General features: G+C 39.6%; 1 protein-coding gene across 4 annotated transcripts in view; it reads left to right on the top strand.

Annotated features, from left to right (window-relative positions):
• RELN (reelin) overlaps positions 1 to 23259 on the top strand; it is a 3085913-nt gene that overhangs the window by 1610081 nt on the left and 1452573 nt on the right. For all 4 annotated transcript variants that reach the window (XM_044088524.1, XM_044088525.1, XM_044088522.1 and 1 more), the window contains exon 17: positions 3671 to 3737. In XM_044088524.1, the coding sequence (XP_043944459.1) occupies positions 3671 to 3737 (67 nt within the window). The remainder of the gene's footprint in view (positions 1 to 3670; positions 3738 to 23259) is intronic.

The raw sequence follows: 23259 nt of genomic DNA, 5'->3' as shown, positions 1-23259 counted from the left end.
CTTTCAGCAGCAACAAGTACAAGAAGAAAACAGAACAGTGGCAGGTAGTACATTTTACTGAACCAGCTGCATGAGGCTCTATGCATACCCACCCTATCTTGCTCCGTGCATGTAGAATTGTCTTCTTGTCTTCTTGTACAATTCAGGCTCATATATGCTGCTATCTTAATTCTTTTTAGAGATTCTTTCTTGTAGATTTTTCCCCAATGTTTATTCTTTCTTAATATTTCTATATCTTAAGTTTAAACATATATTTTATTAATATTTGGTTACATGTAAGTTCACTGTACATATTTGCTGCATTTTCAATATTTCTTGCAAAAAAGTAAAGCCAGAGGCATCTGACTTCCAAATGTTGGAAGGCAAAAAATGAGCAGGCACATTAGTAAAAAAAAAATGTGAAACCACATCACCCATTCAAAACAGGGGCATGGAAATATTCTAAATGTAGAATTTCCATCATCCATCACTGACACTGCAGAACAATTTGTTTGCAGAGAATAGCATCAATTTGATTTGTTTATTTATTTTGTTTATTTCTTTCTTTCTTTATTTATTTTATTTACTTATTTTATTTTATTTAACTTTTGTTGACCGGGTAGTCCCACTAGGCTAGTATCCTCTTTTCAGGCAACACCCAAGATGGCATTTATACTACGAGAGGAATTTTTTCCAGGGTATTCGGAAACTGCCCCTGCTCTTTTCAATGGGTGGTATGGGATGTTTTACTCCCACCTGAACTACCACTAATTCCAGCAGATGGGACCTCACTTTAACATCTCATCTGTAGGACAAAAGGTGGTAACGAACGTCCCAAAGTATTTTAAAGAGGTGTAATGATATGTAGGAATAATACTATCAATGAAGATTAGTACTGGCCAATCAAAACGCTGCTTGATGATTAACCTTTAGCAGAATCTACCATTCTTTTTTCAAGCAACATCCATATCTTGAATATTCAACAGCAAATTTCAGGTACAAGATGTGTTTACAGATAATAATCAGCATCAGTTACTAGTCCTCAGATTTTTGCTGTCAAGTTTTTGTTAACTATTCATAAATTAGTCAGGTAGTTACCTAATCTTTAGCAACTGGGCATGGTGCATTGATCAGAACTGTCATTTAAAAGGTGCTGGCTTGGTTTTTAGAACTTTGTTAAAGTTACATGATGTGCAAAAAATATAATCTGCCAATCAATTACATTAAGCTACAACTGACTTAAGGCAGCTTGCATTTCTTTCTGGTGGCTTAATTCAGTATCTGAAAATAATGTCTGTGATCTAGACATTGTAAACTGAAAATGCAGCACCGAGGGACAATAGTTAATAAAAAAGACCATCAGTGGAGTATGTATAATGTATATATAGATTCTTGATGTGATGCTATTATAACATCTTTTGGACCTTCTGTAGCAATCTACACACTGTTTTGCATCTTGTTTCCCTAAACTTATCATTACACCTTCCTATTTTGTGTTCCTTTGGAAAATCTTAAAAATTCATTGCGACAATGCAGTGTATGACAATCTAGCTATTACCTGATAGAATAACTGCTAATGGAATAACCCGAACTTGTACTCAACTTTCTGTTTACATGTCAGTCCTTTGAGATACCCTGGAAGTGACATTTTTGTTATCAAGCAGTGTAGCTCTAATGAATAAGTCAGAACAGCAACAAATCTGAAGGTAATGAATGGATTTATGCTCAGTGGAATATCTGACAGATAGAGAGGGGGAGAGAGAAAGAAAGAGAGAGGAAGAATATGATACAAGTGTGTAAGAGTTTGCATGATAAAAGACAAGGTCAAAATTGAGGCACAAGGCCAGAGGGTGGAAGAAGGGTCCTGAGATGCTGTTGGAGGGTACTCAGTTTAAACTGGATCTCAGAAAATAAATTTTCACTGCAAGACATTTGGCCTCTTGTAGTGTACAACCTGAGTGGGTGGTGCATTCTGACACTGGGTAGCCATCAAGAAGATATGGGATATTTAGAAAGGATCCGGCACTGTAGCAGTGAGGGTACTACAATAGCTAAATGCTAGGTACATTTCAAAGGACAGAATAAACAGATAAACTGACTCTTCTGCTGGCATATTGTTTATGCTGTGTTACATAATGTTTTTAAGAATAAGGGTGATGTGCAAAGCTGTAGTAACTACAGACGGATTAAATTGATCGGTCGCAACATGAAGTTATGGGAAAGAGTAGTGGAAGATAGGTTAAGAAGGGACGTGATGATTAGTGATCAGCAGTATGGTTTCATGCCGGGAAAGAGCAGTACAGATGCAATGTTTGCTCTGAGAGTGTTGATGGAGAAGTACAGAGAAGGTCAGAAGGAGTTGCCTTGTGTTTTTGTAGACTTAGAGAAAGCATATGACAGGGTGCCTAGAGAGGAGTTGTGGTATTGTATGAGGAAGTGAGGAGTGTCAGAGAAGTATGTAAGAGTGGTACAGGATATGTACGAGGGTCTGCGGTGGGAGTGACGGATGGGTTTCAGGTGAAGGTGGGATTACATCAAGGATCAGGTCTGAGCCCTTTCTTATTTGCAGTGGTGATGGACAGGTTGACAGACGAGATCAGATAGGAGTCCCCGTGGACTATGATGTTTGCAGATGACATTGTGATCTGTAGTGAGAGTAGGGAATAGGTGGAGGAGACCCTGGAGAGATGGAGATATGCTCTAGAGAGAAGAGGAATGAAGGTCAGCAGGACTAAGACAGAATATATGTGTGTGAATGAGAGGGAGGATAGAGGAATGGTGAGGATGCAAGGAGTAGAGGTGGCGAAGGTGGATGATTTTAAATACTTGGGATCATTAGTTCAGAGTAATGGTGAGTGTGGAAGAGAGGTGAAGAAGAGAGTACAGGCAGGATGGAGTGGGCGGAGAAGAGTGTCAGGAGTGATTTGTGACTGACGAGTACCAGTAAGAGTGAAAGGGTAGTGAGACCAGCTATGTTATATGGGTTGGAGACAGTGGCACTGACAAAAAGACAGGAGTTTGAGATGGATGTGGCAGAGTTAAAGATGTTAAGATCTGCACTGGGTGTGACGAGGGTGGACAGGATTAGGAATAAGTATATTAGAGGGTCAGCCCAGGTTGGAAGGTCTGGAGACAAAGCCAGAGAGGCATGATTACATTGGTTTGGACATGTGCTGAGGAGGGATGCTGAGTATATTGGGAAAAAGATGCTAAGGATGAAGCTACCAGGTAACAGGAAAAAAGGAAGGCCTAAGATAAGGTTTATGGATGTGGTGAGAGAGGACATGCAGGTGGTTGGTGTTACAGAGCAAGATGCAGAGGACAGGAAGAAATGGAAACAGATAATCCTCTGTGGTGACCCCTAATGTGAACAGCCAAAAGAAGAAGATGATGATGATGATGTGTTACATAATGTTATATTAATGTGTTTTTACCCTGCTTCCATATATTTAAATTAACAATAAATATAAAAATGAGAAGTACGGGAGAACTCTATAATGCAGTATGAGCTCCTGAAATAAATGAAATAGGTTCAGAGTATTTTCCAACTGATAATTATAAATTAGTGACAGTAAGTATGGATGATTTTACATACTTTCTTTCCCTAATTATAATGAGCAGGATGCTGTATGTACTATGTCTGAAATGATGGTTTCTGCAAAATTCATATTTCTATATTTTTTTATTACAGTTTACATTGGACCTTCATGCCTAAAATACTGTTCTGGTCGAGGCCAGTGTACTAGGAATGGATGCAAGTAAGAATTTACCTTTTCCTTAACCTGTGCTTGCCCACTATCACTTAGCATGACTGCAGAGTAAGAACAGAACTATGTTATCATTTTACAGGATGTTTCATATTTTAACATTTCTCATATTTTTAATATAATAATTTTAAGTATTTCAAATGCACATTAATTTATTTGATTTTTAATGTTAGGAAATGTATGCAAATAAGAATTTACCTTTTCTCTTACCCTTGTTTGTTCACTTTTATTAGCATGACTGTAAAACAACAGCAGAACTATATTGCAGTGCATGGGGTGCTATGATTACACTAAAAAAAATGGCCAAATTACAATGTGGTTCAGTGCTGCTGTAGAGCAAGACCCAACCTTGACACTGCTTAAAGGGGTGTTTAACAGTTGTTAAGCACCCCCTACATGTTGCTAAGGTCATGTATGCACTAAAATGACACAGCGCTGACCAGTAAACAGCAGCAGCAGGTAGAAACGGTTTTGTTTCAACTCTTGTTTCTACCTGCTATCTGCTAAACTACACATGTCATTTTGAAATAAATAGCTTCCCTTACCCAGGAAATAATTAAGTCATCAACCTCTCCCCACTGCTTTACTGGCTTTAAATACAACACAACACATTGCCTTTTTTTTACATATTAATTTTGACTAATTTGTAGTACATGGAGAAGATGAATCTCCATATGGTACAAAGAATTATAATCATATTGCTGACTGCAACCACATATTATGTGTTCTCAACATGGATACCAAGATTTACCACTCGAGCTTCATTTTTGAGGTGACTTTCTTGGCATCCATGTTTTGAGCACATAATAAGGTACCCGATTGTAATCCTGTATATTATTTGCCAGGATGATTTTGTGTTTTGACTTTGACTCATATTTTTAAGTTTATTAGACACACTTCCATTTATTTACTGTTATCACCATTATATCAGCCAGCAAGATTCAATAAAAAGAATTGCAAATCCCCTGCAGTTCAGTATGCATATACATTAGGTTATCTACTAGTAAATACGCCAGCAGTAAATTCCTATGTCTGTTCTTACAGTAAGGTGTTTGGTAAAACCTTATTCACTCACATTTCCATGTACCATTCTCAATTTATCTGCCCATTTCTGAAGAATAAAAGAAACACTTTGGTATGCTGGTGATACAGCAGTAATTACATTCATAAAGTTGATTTGTGCTCCCAGTAACTGACTTGTGTGACTATTAACTGACTTGGCATTTCACCTCCTACTGGTGTCAGTTGTTACTTTGTATACTATAATGACAGGAGCATTAGTATTTAATTATAATGCCAAAACTTCTGAGAAGCCTGACAGCATGTTGAACATCTGTCCTGCTCTTCATCCTGGAACAAAAGAATCAGTAATTAGTGTACATTTATAGCCCGGCATTCTGACTGGTTGTGACGCTAAAAAGGCTGTTAACTGTCTCCATTCCTTCATCTAGCTTCATTGGGATAAACTGGCAGGTGACACCATTCTTTGTTTTGCAGCACGTCAGGAATAAAAGTAGGAATAAGCACAGGGAATGACAAATAGGCGCAATAACCTTTTTACTGCTCCCAGCAGAAGAGGTGCTTGAGAAATAAAATGTTATAACACTGACATATTCAGGACTTGAAAACTGCGTTCAGTAGGTGCTTGCTGTTTTTTTTTGTTGTGTTTCTGTTTGCATCCTTGCTAGCTGACTGTTGGCAGCCTGCCTTCTAACTCTGTTCTGGTGTCACAGTCAATTGATATGCATGTTTGCTATTATGACACCTAGGAATAGGTGCACTCTCTCTAAATCCAAAGTAACAGGGTACAGTTCCCACTGAAGCAATAGCATGCATTTTCATACATACTGACATAGGTAACACACAACTCTAAATGAAATTACAGCTCTACAGTATTTGGTCTCTCTTGACTGCAATATTTTTTGATTGCATGTATGTGTGCGTGTATTATTAAAGCAAGGCCAAACAGCACGTGTTTTCTCCCATGAGAATTCTGTCATATAACACAAATAATGCAGCAGTGAAGTGGATTAACCAGAGCAAATTTACTAGTCTGTCAGTGGATTTTCAGCTGCATATCTAACTTATAGCACGTGTCATTTACTGATAACAAAATACTTCATCTTAGTCCAAGAGAATGTTAAGCTGCTGTATCAGAATTCACATTCAGATTAATGGCATGCTGGTAGAGCGGCCACTGTGGTGCAACGGTTAGCATTGCCACCTCACAGCAAGAGGTTCTCTGGTTCGATCCTCGGCTGGGGTGCCTTCTGTGCAGAGTCTGCATGTCCTCCCTGTGGTCGCGTGGGTTTCCACCGGGTGCTCCGGTTTCCTCCCAAAGACATGCAGTAGGTGAATTGGGCACTCTAAATTGGCCCTAGGTGTGAGTGTGTGCATGTATGTGCCTTCTGTGGAATGTTGGGCACCAGGCTGGCAACTCAACACGGTAAAACTCCACTGCCAATCATGAGTGGACAGATGATCCGCTGTGGCGACCCCTAAGCTGAAAGAAAAAGAAGATAATGGCATGCTGGTCTGCGGGAATGCACATCTTAAATTGTATATCTTGTTTAGTATAACCCCTGTGTTCTTTCACACATAAAAAATATCCTTGTTTGCCAAAAATGTTGTCAACCAAAGATCTGTAGACATTCTTCCATCTGTGAAATCCAACTTTCTACGTACTATGCATTTCTCGTCAAAGAAAAACATGTTCTTGTGACACAATTATTTCAGTCCTCTATTATTAAAATAATGGATTTTCAATGTTCTTTTTTCACATACCTTCTAGCAGTTTAGAAATGCACATGGCGTTAAAAGTCTAAAGTATATAGGTTTTAGTTTAAGATTTGTACAAATTAAGAAATGGAATTCTGGAAGTGAGAATAATACAGCAGTATGTGATCTGCTTGCCATATATACTAGAAAATAATGTTTTCTAAACAAAATTAAATAATCTGTCTAGTGATATTTATGGTTTAACTTTTACACTTACAGCTCTGCATTCCCCCATATAAATGTAAATTAGTGTAACATTTTAGATAGTTCAGCAGTACAGCTTCCCCTAGTAATAAGTAAGGAGGATCTTTTATGTCTTCTGGCATTCTCCTAAATAATGTTTATCCTATAGTATTTAATTCAAGGAGGTTTTCATCCAAAGATTTTTCAACCTTAGTCAAACAGTTCCCAAACTAGTTGTATACTAAGTAAATTTCGGTAGCGAGCAGTGCATTTCTAATTTAATTTATTATCATATCTATTTTATATGAAAAGTAAGTTGCAATATGCAGACAAGTCTAAATGTTCCTGAATGCATTTTTGGTGGTAAAAAACTAATAACTGTATACATTTGGAAGGATCTAGGTTCCCATACTGCTCAACTATTTTTTTTCACTAAAATGTGTTATGTAATGCAAAGCAAGAGGAAAAATACATGTGACGTATCAAACTTGAAATTTGAAATGCAAAGCACAGTGAAGTCATATATGTAATAATCCTACTCTGGACTGACCAGCATTCAGAAACTGATATAATAAACCAGTTATACTCCTGCTAACAAGTGAGCTTGTTGAAATGACTGCTTGATAATGTTTTTGTTTTTTTATGTATGTCTGTCGCTTGAGAGAATTAGGTCACTCGTGGTTGCTGGTCCTAGTGTGGACTAAAAAACGATCCTGGGGAATGCACTTTTATACAAGTATAACTGCCTGCAGCCATTCAGAAAGAAAAGTAACACAATAAGAGTAAGCAGAAGTGTTTCACTGGCAGACAGTAAATGAGCCAAGTTGGAAGTACAGAAAAATGAATGGAAGTTAATAAATGATTAATAAATTATAAAAATTAAAAGTAGCATAGAGAAACACAAACAAACTAAAGTACCTGGTTGAGTGTAACCTGGCTGAAAGAATGCATAAACTAAAAATGAGACAGCAAAATATTATAGGGGATCTTGCTGTTCTTTAAGGCAGAGTGACCTTAGAGTTTTCATTATATTAAATAGGAGAGGAACATAAAACGCATTCCCTTTCATGGGGTATGAGAAGCTCACTGAGAAACAGTGTTTTCCATGTTGTTGTCAGACATGTTTTCACCTATTGTGTACCTTTGGTAGAGTTATATTTAACTGACTGACGAGAGCTCATTAACTCTAACATAACCAGACAGTGTTCCTTCGTCACCCTGGAAAAATGGCACTTCTGCATAGTGTGCTTACTTACTTTACAAAAAAAATACACACACACACACACACACACACACACACACACACACACACACACACACACATACATACACACACACACACACACACACACACACACACACACACACACACACACACACACACACCAAGTCTAGTTTGAAGTGCAACAGCATGGTTTTCAAAGATGCTTTGTCATACAGTGTTTATCCAAGTGCAGAGAGGTTGCATAACAAAACAAACAATGTTAATCTTAATGCAGGGTATTTACTGAACTTCACAGATCATTTGAGACTGTACACTACATACTGATACTTAAACGTGACAAATGTGGTCAAAATACTCTTGCCTGAGTCAAAAACGACTTAGATTCTAAAAAAAAACTATTCAATTAACTCCTTATCTAAATTAGTGACTTTCAGTTATGACATGCCCCAAGGATAAATGGTTGGACATACCCCCAAGATAAGTGATTGGACATACCCCAAGGATATGTGGTTGGGCATACCCCAAGGATAAGTGATTGGACATACCCCAAGGATAAATGGATGGACATACCCCCCAAGGATAAATGGTTGGACATACCCCCAAGATAAGTGGTTGGACATGCCACAAGGATAAGTGGTTGGACATACCCCAAGGATAAGTGATTGGGCATACCCCCAAGATAAGTGGTTGGACATACCCCAAGGATAAGTGATTGGACATACCCCAAGGATAAGTGGTTGGACATACCCCAAGGATAAGTGGTTGGACATACCCCAAGATAAGTAGTTGGACATACCCCCAAGGTAAGTGGCTGGCCATACCCCCAAGATAAGTGGTTGGCAATACCCCAAGATAAGTGATTGGATATACCCCAAAGATAAGTGGTTGGCTAAGTGACTTTCAGTATTTATCGGTGGCATCATCCTACACTTTTCCTCTTTAGACTTAGTCATTTTTGCAGATGATTTACTTCTGCTGAATTCCAACAAATCCTTCATACCTTCAGAGCACTGCATAAAAATTTATAAATCAAGTTAAATGAGCTATGTACATGGATAAATAAAACTAAATCAGTACTGAACTTGCAGGAATCAGTTGTAATGCTCTTTGCCTAACCCTAGAAGTATGTAAATACACCTACTCTATTATTTAAAGATTAATAAGGTAATAGCATTTTAACTGTTCCACAAGATGTTCATCTGCCTCGTACTAGACTGCTCACTAACAGTCAAAATTCATACAGAAATATTAATCCTGGAAATATTAAAACACCTAAAAATTTACTGGTTACCTGCTCAGTTGCATTCCAGAGAATTTCATATGGTCATCGCCAGGCATGTGTTAGTACCTAAAGTAGAACTTGAGCTAACTGTCACGTTGCGCTCAGTGATAAATGCAAACTACAGAAAACAAAACATTTCATGTTGCATATCTAGTAAATCCATTAACATATGACTACATCCTTCTTAATAACTTTAAAATGTTACCAATAAATAGGTTAACCTTCTTATTCCTTAACACAGTATTATGTGAAACACTAAAACTGTAACAAAGTCTACCACTACATTGTAAACTATCTGTTAAACTAACTACATACTGACTTATGCAAAATAGCCATGGCTCTAGTCATAATACCCTTCATTTTGGCTTCCGGGAAAAAAACTTTTTTTTCTAAAATAAGACCTGCACATCACTGTTAATATAAATAAACAATAACTTTGGCATCAGTCATTAGTTTGTGTAAGACCTTCTTGCAGGATGTTGACATTGGTAGGGGTTTCAATGTTCTCTCCCAATTTGCAGTCATCAGCAAACTTTGTCAGCCACAGTCCTTTAGTTTTAAGCTGTACTTCAGAGAAGTAAATTCTGAATAGTACGGGTCCCAGAACCAATCCCTGTGGAACTACACTGGTTACAGGTCTGCTGAAGGAGGTGGAGTCTCCTATTTTGAATGTATGAGTTCTATCAGTGAGCCAGTTTGCAACCCACCTGATAATATATGGGTTGATACCCAGCTGGGTGAGTTTGTCAATGATGTCTGAGTGAAGGATTGTGTCAAAGGCCTTGGCTAAGTCTAGGTAAGCCGTATGCACAGATTTGCTCTCATATAGGGCTTTGTTGATTGTCCAAAGAAGTCCACCAAGTTTAACAGGCATGATCACCCCTTGACAAAGCCACACTGGGTGGTGTCAAGCATTTGGAAATTTCCTATATCTGTGTTAATAAAGTCTATGATGATTCCTTCCATGGTCTTGCAGATAAGACAGGTCAGGCTGATGGATCCATAGTTCCCAGGGTCCATGGATGCACCCCCTTTGTGCAAGGGGATGACAGTAGCTGTTTTCCATTCCACTGGGATGAAGCCAGTGGTTAGGCTGTGATTGAAAAGCACACCTAATAGTGATGCTAATTCCTGTTTTAACCCATGTAGAACACAGCCCAGGATGTTGTCTGTCCCATAGAGGCTGTGTTTTTGGCCTTGGATAGGGCATTTAAGACATACTCCTCAGAGATACTAGGTGGAGGATAGGTGTTAGGGATGCTTGGGGTATATGTGGCGGGGACAAGGGAGTGAAGTTTTCACTGAACCTGTCAGCCAGCAGGTTTGCTATATCCACAGGTTCTGTATATGTAGTACTATTAACTATGAGTTCAGGTCAAATCTGGGCCTAACCTTTGAGGTTATGGATGTAACTAAAGAGCACCTTGTGATTATCCTTAGTTAGGGAAGCTAATTTCGATTCATAGTTAGGAGGACTTCACTAAGAGTCTTATTTGCTTCTTTAAGTTAAGGAGGGAGTGTTTCCAGTTTTGAGACCATTCCTTCCTACTCTTAGACAGCAATTTCTTTCTCCTGTTGTATAGGCTATTAATGGCAGTTGTCCACCAAACAGGTTTGTTTTCCTTGAAGATCTTGTTTTGGTTCTGTCAGGAAGGCAGAGTCAATACAATTGCACAGGTGCTCGTATAAAGCATTTGTGTATAACTCAGCACAGGTGTCTGTTCCATCAGCGGGGGGGAGGGGCTATGAAGCTATGTATGCTGTCATGTAAGAGGTTGCAATTGGCCTTGGAGAAGTTTTTTAGTCTAGTTGTTGCTGGGGGGGGGGGTGTTATAGTTACTTCTAGTGAAACTGATTTGTGGTCAGATCTCACCAGGGATGGCCACACGCTGGGGTGGTGCAGAGGTTCCCCATGTTGGTGAGCACCAGATCCAGGATGTTTGAGGCCCTTGTGGGTGGGTCAACCAGCTGGTCCAGGACATTGGTTCCCAATGTTGGTGAGCACCAGATCCAGGATGTTTGAGGACCTTGTGGGTGTGTCAACCAGCGTGTCCAGGGCATTGGAGTAACAAAGTCCAGAAACCTTTGGGCAAGTGAGGTAGAACATGTATAATTTACCCAGTCAATGGATGGGTAATTAAAGTCAGTCAAAACCAGGGTGTTTGGTTGTATCTTGATTGACTCAAGTAGATCCAAGTAGGCTGAGTGGATGTCCTGATTCATGGAGGAGGGTTCTATAGCTGGCAATGACCTGAAAGGGGTCTTACCTAAAGTCAATTGCACCTGAAGTTATTCATAGAGAATCATGCTGTTTATCCAATCTAGAGATGCATTAATCTTTAAATGAATATTGATACACCACCTCCTTTTCTATACCTTCGGTTTGTGGTCTGAACATGTGGAAGGAAATGTAACCTGGTATAATGGGGGTGCTCTCCACAGCCTTAAATCAGGTCTCAGTGACTGCACAAATGTTAGCATCTTCCAAGGTGAGGATTGTTTCCAGTGCAATTTCTGGTTTAGACTCCTAGCATTTAGCAGCATAACCTTGAGGTTGTTTTTAGAGGGTATTTTTATATCGAGAATTTTGCTCTTGTGTCATTACCTAAAAAGTCACTATGGAGGTGGCAAGAGCCTTAGCCAGTAACCAAAATCCCATGAGTGACAGATGAAGACAATCTTTGGCAAAGCATCGGGGTCTGTCGACTATGTCATCCCAGGCTGACAGATACCGCAGGCCTTCTGATCCTAGCTTTGACCTCCTCATTCAGACTTTCATCTTCCTCAAAGACCTACCCCAGATACTTGAAGCTGTTAATTTCTTCTACTATTTTCCCTTCTAGCTCACTTTTCCACTTCTTCTGATTTCCCCCATTTGCTGCACTATAAGAAAATACAGTTGTATAAGTATACTTACTATAATAGTAGATTTCTAATGGATTACCATTGCAGTACCCTAAAACTATGCAGGTTTATCTGACTTGCACTGAATAACTGCCAAAATCTTTTGGTGTATGAGTCACTCCCTATAAAAGGCAGGGGGAGCACTAAGCTTCAGAGCAGTTTTAGGCCTAGGGAGAAGACTAGACCCTTGAATTCACATGCCATGAAACAAACAGAGCTATCCTTATAACTATATGCAAAAGGCTGAAAGGGACCACACCCTGGCAACATATCAGGAAGGAAAACAGAAACTGGGGGCTGCATGGAGAACTGGCTACTACAATGGGGATACATTAAAACATCTACTGTTATGGTTAGTTTTCTTTAACAACTCTGCTATGTTCTAAAACAAATCTGCACTATGGTAGCCTATTATGTGGGTAAGTTTCTATAGCTTAGGTATGCAGTGCAAAACATGGAGGGGGCCAATAGCTAAGATTCTGCGAGTCCATAGAAAATGGTCCTAGCTAAGCCAATTATTGATCTGGTAAAGGAATCCAAAATGTAATGCCTTGTACTGGTCTGTATTGAGGACCAAGTGGCTACCTCATGATTGCTTTTAGTGCCCACCCATTTCCAGAATTTCATACAAGAAGCCAATACTCTTACTGAATGAGCTGTAACTGTGCCTGAAAGTGTCTTCTTGTGGTAAGTGTAACAGAATATAATTGCATGTGACACGCATGAAGAAACTGTTAACTTTGACATTGGTTACTTTCTTCTTATCTTCATAAGAGACATGTAGCTTGTCAGGTTTCTTGAAAGGCTGAGTTTTGTCTAGGTAGTATCTGAGATGACTGTGTATATCCTGATTGTGAAGCATCCTTTCTACCTTGTTTTTAGTTTTAGCAAAGAAAACCTTGAGGTTAAGGACCTGTCTTAAAGTAAACTCTGAAACTACTATAGTCATAAAGGTAGAATTTGTTCCCAAAGGAACACTCTCCTAGAGAAAAATAAGGTCAGGTTGACTCACAATTAATGCTTGCATGTTAAGAGCCTCAATTCAGCCTGTTTAGCTGGCTTGAATGGGCACTGTGTAAGCTTTTCAAGCACAAAATTGAGATCCCATGGAGGGTGGATATGCAAGACAACTTTCAAAAATTGTTTGCAAAGGTGGGTATCTATGGGAAGACAATCTGAAATGATTGACAAGTGTACCTTTGTTGAAGAGTGTGTCAAATCATTGGACAATAACTCACACAATTTATCAAGAACCAAAGGCATTCCAGTAAGCTAAACATCTTGGCTATTAAAATGGCACCATTACCCAAATATGATTTCCTAGTAACAGTTTTCTCTCATTTTTAGGTACATGCTGCATGTTCTCAGAAAAAAAGTTGCATAAAAGGTTTCAAAATTGTGTGTAGGTAGTTAGATGAAGCGTTTTCAGACTGGAGTGTGGAGAAGCTGTGGTAAATAACCTTTGCCAGATTGAAAATAAGGGAGAACCACTTTTGCCTTAGCCAAAAGGAGATCACCACTACAATTATTTGGAGAGACTTTCTGGATTTTTAGAAAAACAAAAGTAATCAGTGAAAAGGGTGGTAAGGCATACAGGAACATTCTATTCATGGAAATGAAAATACATCTGTCTTCCAGGCCTACCTGCAAGGATTCCTGGAGCAGAATTTCTGTAGCTGTCTCTTCTGAACTGCAGCAAGCTGATCTACTTGAGGTGTTTCCCACTGGCACATCAATTCTTGGAAGATCCTTGGATGTAGTTTCCATATGTGGAGGTCTTCCTGGTCCTGCTGTACTTGTTTGCAATAAAGTTTTTCTCTGATAGAATGTATAAAACCTGAAGAGTCAAATTGAGCTGAATTGCTATCTCCCAAGCCATCGCAGTCAGTCTATAAGAGGGTAGGATCTGGAACACCCTTATTTGTTTATGCGCCTCATCACTATAGTGTTGTCTGTATACTCTGGCAGAGGTCCTGCAAAGCATTGATAACAGCCAATATCTCCCTGACATTTATGAGCTTCTTTATGTCTACAGGATCCAACAGAGCTTGCACTTTTACCTCTTTTGAAACTGTTCTCCAAGTCAAATCTGAATTGTCTGTGGGACTGACTGGGATGGAGAAGGAAGGGTGAATTGAAGACTTATATTGCAAGCTATCTGGTCTACCCACCATCCAGTATCCCTCTTTACATATTCCAGAACTGGAATCTAAAAAGTCAAAGGAACTAGATGCTATGTTCAGACTGATCTGAATTACCATTGTATTTTCCTCATGTGTAGTCTGGCAAAAGACAGTATGATAATCATCCATGCTATGTACTCCAGAATCCTGAGAAAATCACTTACAGATGCTGGATTGACACAGAGAAGAACTGTTTCAACATTTCTGCTTTGGAGGAAGAAAAGCATTTCTCTTGGTCGAGTATGACAAATAGCCCAGAAATGCCATTTTGTGTGAAGGGATGAGAGAAGACATTGCTAGTTGATTTAAAATCCCAGCTTGGGTAGAAGTTTCTGGTCAGTTTTAGAGACTATTGACAGCAGGAAATAGAATCTGCAAAGATTAGACAATCGTTCAAATATGGGAATTGTATTTCTTGGAGTCTGCAATGAGCTATGTCTGGAGCTAGGCATTTTGCAAATATCCTTGTGCAGTGGAGATTCCAAAAGGTAAAACAGAGAACTGATAATGTAAGCCATGTACAGCCAATTGTAAGAAATACCTGAGCTGTTTGTCAGTAGGCATGTGGTAATGGGCATCATTTAGGTCTAGCTTTACCATTAAAGTTTGAGTTGGTATCAAGGATACAACATTCTGAAGAGAGAAAATCTTGAACTTGTGAATCATGAAATAGAGATTTAAAGCCAAAAGGTCCAATGCTGGCCTTCATGATCTTTTTGGTTTGGGGATTACAAAAGTCCTTGAATAGCAGCCTTTGGCTCAAAGACAAATGGGCATAGGTTCTATTACTTTCTGGGACATCATAGTGTGCAGAATGGAAAGAAATAGAGACATTTAGTTTGTTGGGAAGAGGGAATGTGCAGGAAGTGAGGGAATTCCCATTGCCAGGAAAACCCTCATTAGGTCACCCACAGAATCTAAATGTCTAGGACTAGTTGATGCCAAAAAGGCATTTGAAGATTGAGGGAGATGGAGAGGTTGTCAGGGTGAGGGGAAGGGGCCTGAACAGGTGGATAGTCATGCTAACTGTGAAGTCTGTCCTTGACTTTTTTTTAAGTTCATAGGTAAGTACAAGGCCAGCTGCCCTTGCAGGCCATTTTATACCTTTCTACTCAAAATAACCCATCCAATTTGGTTAGAGATTAGCTGTACCTATCCCGTGGTTGATAATTATATATTACCCTAATGCGAATAACTGGGATCATACCATAGATTATTTGAGGGACTCATGCATGGGATAAAACATTTAGAAACTGCCTCTGTCCATTAGTAGAACAGGGGACAGTTGTGGGGTAAATTTTCTGTTTTTCCTCCAGTGACTTAAGTTGCACTTGAATATGGAAAGGGAAAAATTTGTTTAATGTGGGTGGGGAGTTGATATTCTCTGCGAGATATAACTGTCCTTCCAAACTATTCTGTTGGTGGTGCAGAAGAGATTTAGATCCCTAGACTGAGTATTTCTGATGCTGTTTGACTTGCTGACGTGCAGGTAATCCATTAGTAATGGGTTGGTGGATGCCTTGTATGCCAGGCATGAATCACCTCTTAGCAGTCTGTAGGATATTGAGTATACGACAGGGCTTTGAGTCAGTCCATGTAGGACATGTGGTTTATGCCTTGTATCCCTTTAGTAAAGTAGGGTGTTATACTTGTTGCATGTGTCAGGACTGATAAATGCCAAAAGGGGGCATTAAATTCAATGATTGGCCTAATGAAGGCTGAGTAAAGCGTGGCAATGACATCCATAGATTTGGACATAATCCCTTTATTTATTTGTCAATGTGGAAGTTTCCTGGGATAGATGACTTCCCAAAAGATACAATAATGCATTTTTGGCATTTGTTTCAGTCCATGATTTTGGTACCAGTTATTTATTTGGGACTAACCTTCCTACAAGATAGCTAAGTCATTTGGGGATTCAATGACTGTGCCTAGCTTGAAGTCATCTGAAAAATTAGTCAGCCAGAACCCTTTAGTATTGGCTTTTTCTTCTGAAAAGTAGATGCTAAGCATGACAGGTCCCCAGCACAAAACCCTAGAAGGCTCCACAGGTGGCTGGTCACTCTGTGGAAGTAACTTACCCTATTTGGATTATCTGCATCCTATGTATATTAAACTGCACTTGGAAATCCAGCAGGTGACATAGGGGTGTATTCCAAGTTTATTTAGTTTTTCTACTATGATTGACTAAGGAATTGTGCCAAAAACTTTGGCCAGGTTGAGGTATGTGGTGTGGACCATTTTGCCTCCATATATTGCTTGATGACCTTTTCAAAAAATCCATCACATTGAATAAATATGACCTGCTTTTGATGAATCAAATGGACCAGTGTTTATAGGCTCCCTATATCCTGATTGATTAGTTCTGTGATAAGTATTACCATGGCTTTGCATATGAAGCTAGTCAGACGTATGTAATTGCCTGGGTCTGCGGAATGTCCTCCCTTATGCAGGTGAATGATGGTAGGTGCTTTCCATTCACTTTGTATGAAACCTATATAGAGGCAGAGATTGAGTTAAGGGTGTGACTAAATCATGTTAAAAATGTGCTGTTCTACTGATGCTTTAAGTATTTATTACATTGTATGAGATAGTCAGGGCCGTTGTGTCTAGGTTGTGTGGTCTTCTTACACTTGGGCTCTAAGCTAGCCATTTTACATTAAAAAGGTTTTGTCTGCTCTCTTGTGGCAGAAAGGTGTTGATCTAAACCCATCTTTGTTGGGGACTGGTGGTGGAAGGCTTGTTGTGTGCTTTCATAATTGGTAGTGAGCTTAAAACCTGTTCCTTTTTTACCTGCATATAAACCTAGCATTTCCTCTAGTTTGGGCTTAATTGCTCAGAGCTGTTCATCATTTGGTGACTATGCCAGATATTTCCATCTGCTTACAACTAAGGTAATCCTCTGCTAAGAAAGATTAAAATTAGTATTATTTTGCATTTCTGTTGATAATTGTGATTGCATTTTATTAGCTTCCCATATTTGCTGCATTTGCTGCACTTTAAATAAAAAAATGTACTGTTATATTGCTGCTTTAAGTAGTTATTACATTGTATCAGATAGTCAGGCTAAAGTATCTAGATTGTGTGGTCTTCTTACTCCTGGGCTTTTTTATGTAATCTTGTGGCAGATGTGTGCTGATCTAAAGTTATCTGATGTGAGAATTGCTGGTAAAATGCTTATTGTGTGCATTCCTGATATCTTAAAACCTGTACCTTTTCACTAGTATATAAGCCTAATGTTTGGGTGAAGCTGCTGCCTGTACAGCAGCTGTTTGCAGTGCCCTGTACAGATGCAAATGCCTTTAAGATAAAACATCCCTAGAATAATTATCACTGAAGCCATACACTGTCCCTTGCTTTTCAAAAAGCAACTAAGTTGCACACTGAGCAGCATAATTCTGTTGGTTAACCTTAGACTGCACAAAGTATAGTTCCTACTCATAGTCTCTGTGCTACCAGCACAGTCCAGTCTAACTAACCCATTCCTTATCCTGATAAAGCATACAGTAACAACCTGATATCAAGGATGGACAATTTTCTACCATCGCTGTAGCCAGCCTGATGGACATGAGCATCCTGAGACAATGTAACAATTGTCTCATATATACTGACATCCACTTCATCCTGGAACAAACAAATACTATATGTGAGAGATGTAGTTATACTAAGAAAATGGAGGCAAGGCTCTCACTTACAGACAAATTGAATGCCATACAGGTTGTCCACACACACATCACTTCCCAAATTAAATACAGATTTAACACAAAAATTCATAAATGCAGTGGTACTCACTAGTAATGTACCAAAAACTCAGAGGCCTCCCAAATGCTACCTTCAGAAACTGCATGTATACACACAACAAAGAAAACAAAAACCACAACATATAATAATACACGTAGCAGTGTCTGGACAAATATGCGCATAAAGAGAAACACCACAAAACCTAAGATACTAGTCATAAGAGACTCCATAGTGAGACACAAGGATGTCCCCCTCACCAGGCTGGATAAGGAGAAGTTATGGTAGCTGCCTGTCAGGGGCCAGGATCCATCAGATCGCACAAGCACTTAAGTCACTTAGCCACAAGTACCAGTATGACTCTGTTGTAGTCCATGTTGGTCCAGATGACCTGAGATGTACCTTCCTGGACTATATGATGAGAGAGATGATTGAGTTCTAAGATTATGTATCCCAGGCAGATATGAACCTAACCTTGAGCAGCATTCTACCTTCACCAAGGATGATGCTACAATACAAACAAAAAATGATTAACTTTAACAACTGGCTTAACTGTTGGTGTCAGTCCAAGGGATACAATATTTGTCAGCCTGGGAGGATATGATCAGCAGACCATGCTGTTTTGCAACAGTGGTCTGCATCTGTCTCCTCTAGGATATCAGATACTGGCAAAGGCTTTAACCTCCCCTATAGTGCCTTTTTTAGACAGTGGCAAAGTAACCAACCTCCCAACATAACAAAATCTCTTCATAAGGTCAAGGTACTGCTGCACTCCCTAGAAGCACTCCTCACCTTGGAAAATGCTGACGTGCAGGTACTGAGACATGATTCAAAGTCGCAGATGGCACCCCAGCCATGCAAGGCTGCTACACCTTCCATATGTTCAGACCACTGATTCAGCAAGAAAGAACCAAAAGAGGAGGTGTATCCATCTTCATAAAGGATAAGCACACCTCAAGACTGGTCAAACAGTATGAATGTCTTGAGCTACATGTCCAACTAACCACAGGCAAAATCCCATACCACATCATAGCCAGATATAGGAAGCCCCACCAAGAACCAAGGAAAACTCACCATGTATCTGGACTTACTGCAGTCACTCACCATGCAGCCCAATTCCTTACACATGGGTGATTTTAACTATCCTACCAATGACTGGGGAACATACATGGCCACTAATATGCAGGCTCAGAGGTTCTTGGACTTTGTCAGTACAAATGATCTGGGGCAGCTGGTCAGCACACCCACTAGGGGTTCAAATATCCTGGACATAGTACTCACTAACATGGGAGTTTGTTGCACCCCACCCTGCCTTTTGTAATGCCCTATTTGGTAAGATTGGACCACAAAACAGTCTCCTTTGAAATAAATATAAGGCCAAATATCCCATCAAGCTCAAAAATGCTAAAGAATTTCTCCAGGACAAATTATCTCCTACTCAGTGATGGCAAAAGAAATTTCAAAGCTCCCCCGAACACAGCATCCTATGCAGACGTGTACACCAATACCCTGTATAGCCACTTAAGGAGGTATGTAGAATTAACAGTACCAGACCGGATTAAACCCAGGTCTTGCCAGAAAAACAAGACACCCTGGTGGACCTCTGGAATAAACACAGCATACAAAAAATAAAGAAACTAATGTCCAAAGATAAACAGGAACAGGCTCAGCAGAAGAAGAAATCCTTCACTAGTCTAAACAAAGAAATCAGAGATCTGGTCGAGTCCTCAAAAGCAAATTATGAAGCAAAAGTAGCCTCCATAGCCAAGGAAAATCATAAAGCATTTTTTAACTATGTCTGAAATCTTAAGGGGAATACCCAGCTATGTGCAGAGCTGGTTGTGGACAGCACTACCCATACTCAACTGGAGGAAATAGCCAACCTGCTAGCTGACAGATTTGGATCAAACTTCACCTCCCTGTCCCTCCAGTTGTCCCCCAAAGTATACTTGCCACCATTCCTCAGCCTATTATCTCAAGACAACAGGTCATCTCTGCACTGTCCAAGGCTAAAAACATGGCATCAGTGTGCCTTGAAAACTTCCCATGTTGCTTTTTAAATAACTTAAAACACGGCCTAGCAGGCCCACTTGGATCCCTATTTAACCACAGGCTCCAGAAAGGCTATGTTCTGGCAAAATGGGAGACAGCAAATGTCATCCCTCTGCACAAGGGGGGACTATTAACCAACCAGGGAAATTATAGACTGATAAGCCTAACTAGCCTCAGCTGTAAGGCCATGGAAAAAAATCATCAGGGACCTTATCAACAAGAACATAGGTAATCTCCAGATTCTGGACCCTACCCAGTTCGGATTCATTAATTGTAGATCATGTCTGTTAAATCTGGTTGACTTCTTCAAGAAGGTCACCAAGGACAAGGATGAGGGAAAGACTTTACATACTGCCTACTTTACCTGGTCAAGTTATTTGACACAATTCCCCACTTAAGTATTATACAGAAACTCTTTCAACTGGACATAAGCCCTTACGTCGCCAGGTGGGTAGCCAGATGTCTCAGCAACAGGACACATACTGTCAAGGGGGGTTAATTCACCTAAAGCAAGAGGCCAGTCACCAGAGGCACTCCACAGGGTTCTGTACTAGGCCTCTCTTGATAGGTATTTATTTATCAGAAGTCAAGACAAATGTAGACGGCCTTTGGCTGACTGAGTTCACAGATAACTGCAAACTGGGGGCAATGACTAAATCCCTGAGTTATACTGATATACTGCAGAAAGGATTAATGCAGACAAATTACTGGTGCCAGAGCCATGGATTGAAACTACATGTAAAAAATGCATAATTATTCCCCTTTGGGAAAGCAAATACCCCAGATAATTACAATATAGACAGCAACCCTCTAAGTGTAGACCAAGTAGTATGGGATCTGGGTACTCAGGTTGATAGTAATCTGAACTTCGACCACCATGCGTCCACAGTGGTGAGAAAATCCTTCTATCTGGCACAATTCATAAGTAAGGGCATGGCATCCAGACCAAAGGATGTTATAATTCCATTTGATTTGGCCTTCATCAGTCCAGTAATTGAGTAAAATGTGTACCTCACCAGACATGTGCAGCAGCTGGAGCAATGCCAGAGATTTCTCACCAGGAAGATACACGGTATAAAACATAAGGCTTACATGGAAAAATTGAAAGCCTTACCAGTGTATTCTGTCTCCTACAGTCTAATAAGGGGCAATCTGTGTATGGGCCTACAGGGCAGTCTCAAATCCGGCCCTGATGAAAAAGTTACACATTTCGTAAATCAAACTGCACAAGGGTCAATTATTCTAGGGATCTTAACCTAGCCTCTGACATAATTAAATCATGAGGGACAGATAGATATATTTCCCAGAGACTATACCTTCTCTGGAACAAGCTTTCCATTCACATGAAGCAAAGTCCTTCCCTGGTCCTCTTTATGTGCAACCTAGATCGATGGAAGGGTAATCGCAAATTTAGTCCTGAGGTAGTGCCCACATACCTCATGATCAGAGTCAATTGATATTACATACCATAGCATAGCCTCATACCTCCATAAACCTGGTTCACCTAGCTATAGAAAATTGGGAAATTACATTAAATATGGCTAGGCTTGTAAGGACTTCTGAGCCGTTAGCCTAGTAATTGCCTATGAATCTATGAACCTATAAGATGCATCCAGGGATATTGTCCGGACCTATCAATGGAGTATTTTTAGATTTTGATTGCACTTTTAGGACTTTGTATTGTGTAATAGCTGGAAGTGAGCCAGTTTCAGGTAAATCTTGAGGGGCAGACGGAGGGAAGAGAGGGGTAAAGTTTAAGCTGTAGGCAGCATCATTCACAATCAGTTGAGTACATTGCTGTGTTGTGCTTCTGAGATTACAAACCAAACTAAAAAAATGCCTTGTGATTGTCTTTGGCTTGGGTAGCTTTTTTATGCTCAAAGTTGATTTTTGTGGTTTTTGTTAACCTGCTGAGTTGTTTGTTTATTTCAGTGACAAGAGCTGTGATATTCTGAGAATTATTCTTCTTACTTTGCATCAAAATTCTTTTTTCTTTTCCTTTTATTGTAAAGCTTGTTAATAGTTAATTTTATGGTACAACAGTATGGGTATGTTTTTGGGGTTTGCTTTACACTTGTTTCTATGGGGTACAGATGCATGTACGCAGATGTTACCTTCTTATATAGTGTGGTGGTATATGTTTCCTTGTATTCAATGGAATTAACTGGGTATGGTGAGGATTTGAAGCTTGCCAATGTATCAATTAGGAGTAAGCAGTTTGTCTTAAAGAAATTTCCAAAGGTACTGTGGGTGGAAGGGATCTCTGGCTTTAGTTTTATTTTGAAAGAGACTGCTTTATGGTCAGACCAAACAAGTGATGAAGATACGCAATTGATGGTGCAAGATGCTTCCATCTTTTTGAAGCTTTTCCCGTTTTTAAGAGGTTTGTTTCCACTACCTCTCCCATGTACTGGCCCCTGATGTTTACATTGTTTATTGGGAAAGGGGGTTGAGGAGGGGGTTAGACTGTTACTATGTCACTCCTTGTATCAGTTTCTACATTTCCTCACATTTCTTGAATACCTCAACTGCAGAAAGGGCAAAAGGAGAATCTGTATCTAAAGGAGAACTCAAGATTTCAAACTTTACTTCCTTAGGAAGGTGTGAGACCAAAGCCAAGCAAGTCTTCTCAGAAGTGATCCAGATACAGCAGCTCCAAAAGAAGAATAAGAGGCTTCATAAGTGCACTTCAGAATATATTTAGTGACCTGAGAAACAGCTGTCACACAACCATTTATAGAAGATGGAAGGCTAGCTATTAACTTGTCTGTATTCTCAAATGACACAAGTAAAAACTTTAATAAATAGGCTTAACAATTTAATGTCATGAAAGTTAAAGCACTAGAAGCGTGTATCTTCTTCCCCAACTTATCCATCACCTTCCCATCTATGTGTGTGAATGTTGTGAGCGGCAGTAACCTGTTTGGCAGCAGCGGATTTCGAGTGAGAGATGAATGCTGGGTATGCCTTGGGATTAGAAAACACATGCTCATGGGATTGGGTTTCTTTATATAATCTATCAAACCTTTGTAGCAGCCAAAGGTTGTCTATCTAGTAAAGTGGCTGCAGTAAGAAAAACATCTAAAGCAGACAAAATAGGAGGAATAGGAGTTGTTTTAAGCATCTGCAATTGTAATAAATCATATCACATTTTCTGAGTCTTCGAGG

This window comes from Protopterus annectens, chromosome 11.part0 (genome assembly GCF_019279795.1).
Source record: "Protopterus annectens isolate FY-2018-M chromosome 11.part0, PAN1.0, whole genome shotgun sequence".
NCBI lineage: Eukaryota > Metazoa > Chordata > Ceratodontiformes > Protopteridae > Protopterus > Protopterus annectens.
The sequence above is the reverse complement of the archived record's forward strand: the minus strand, read 5'-3'. Positions and strand labels throughout refer to the sequence as shown.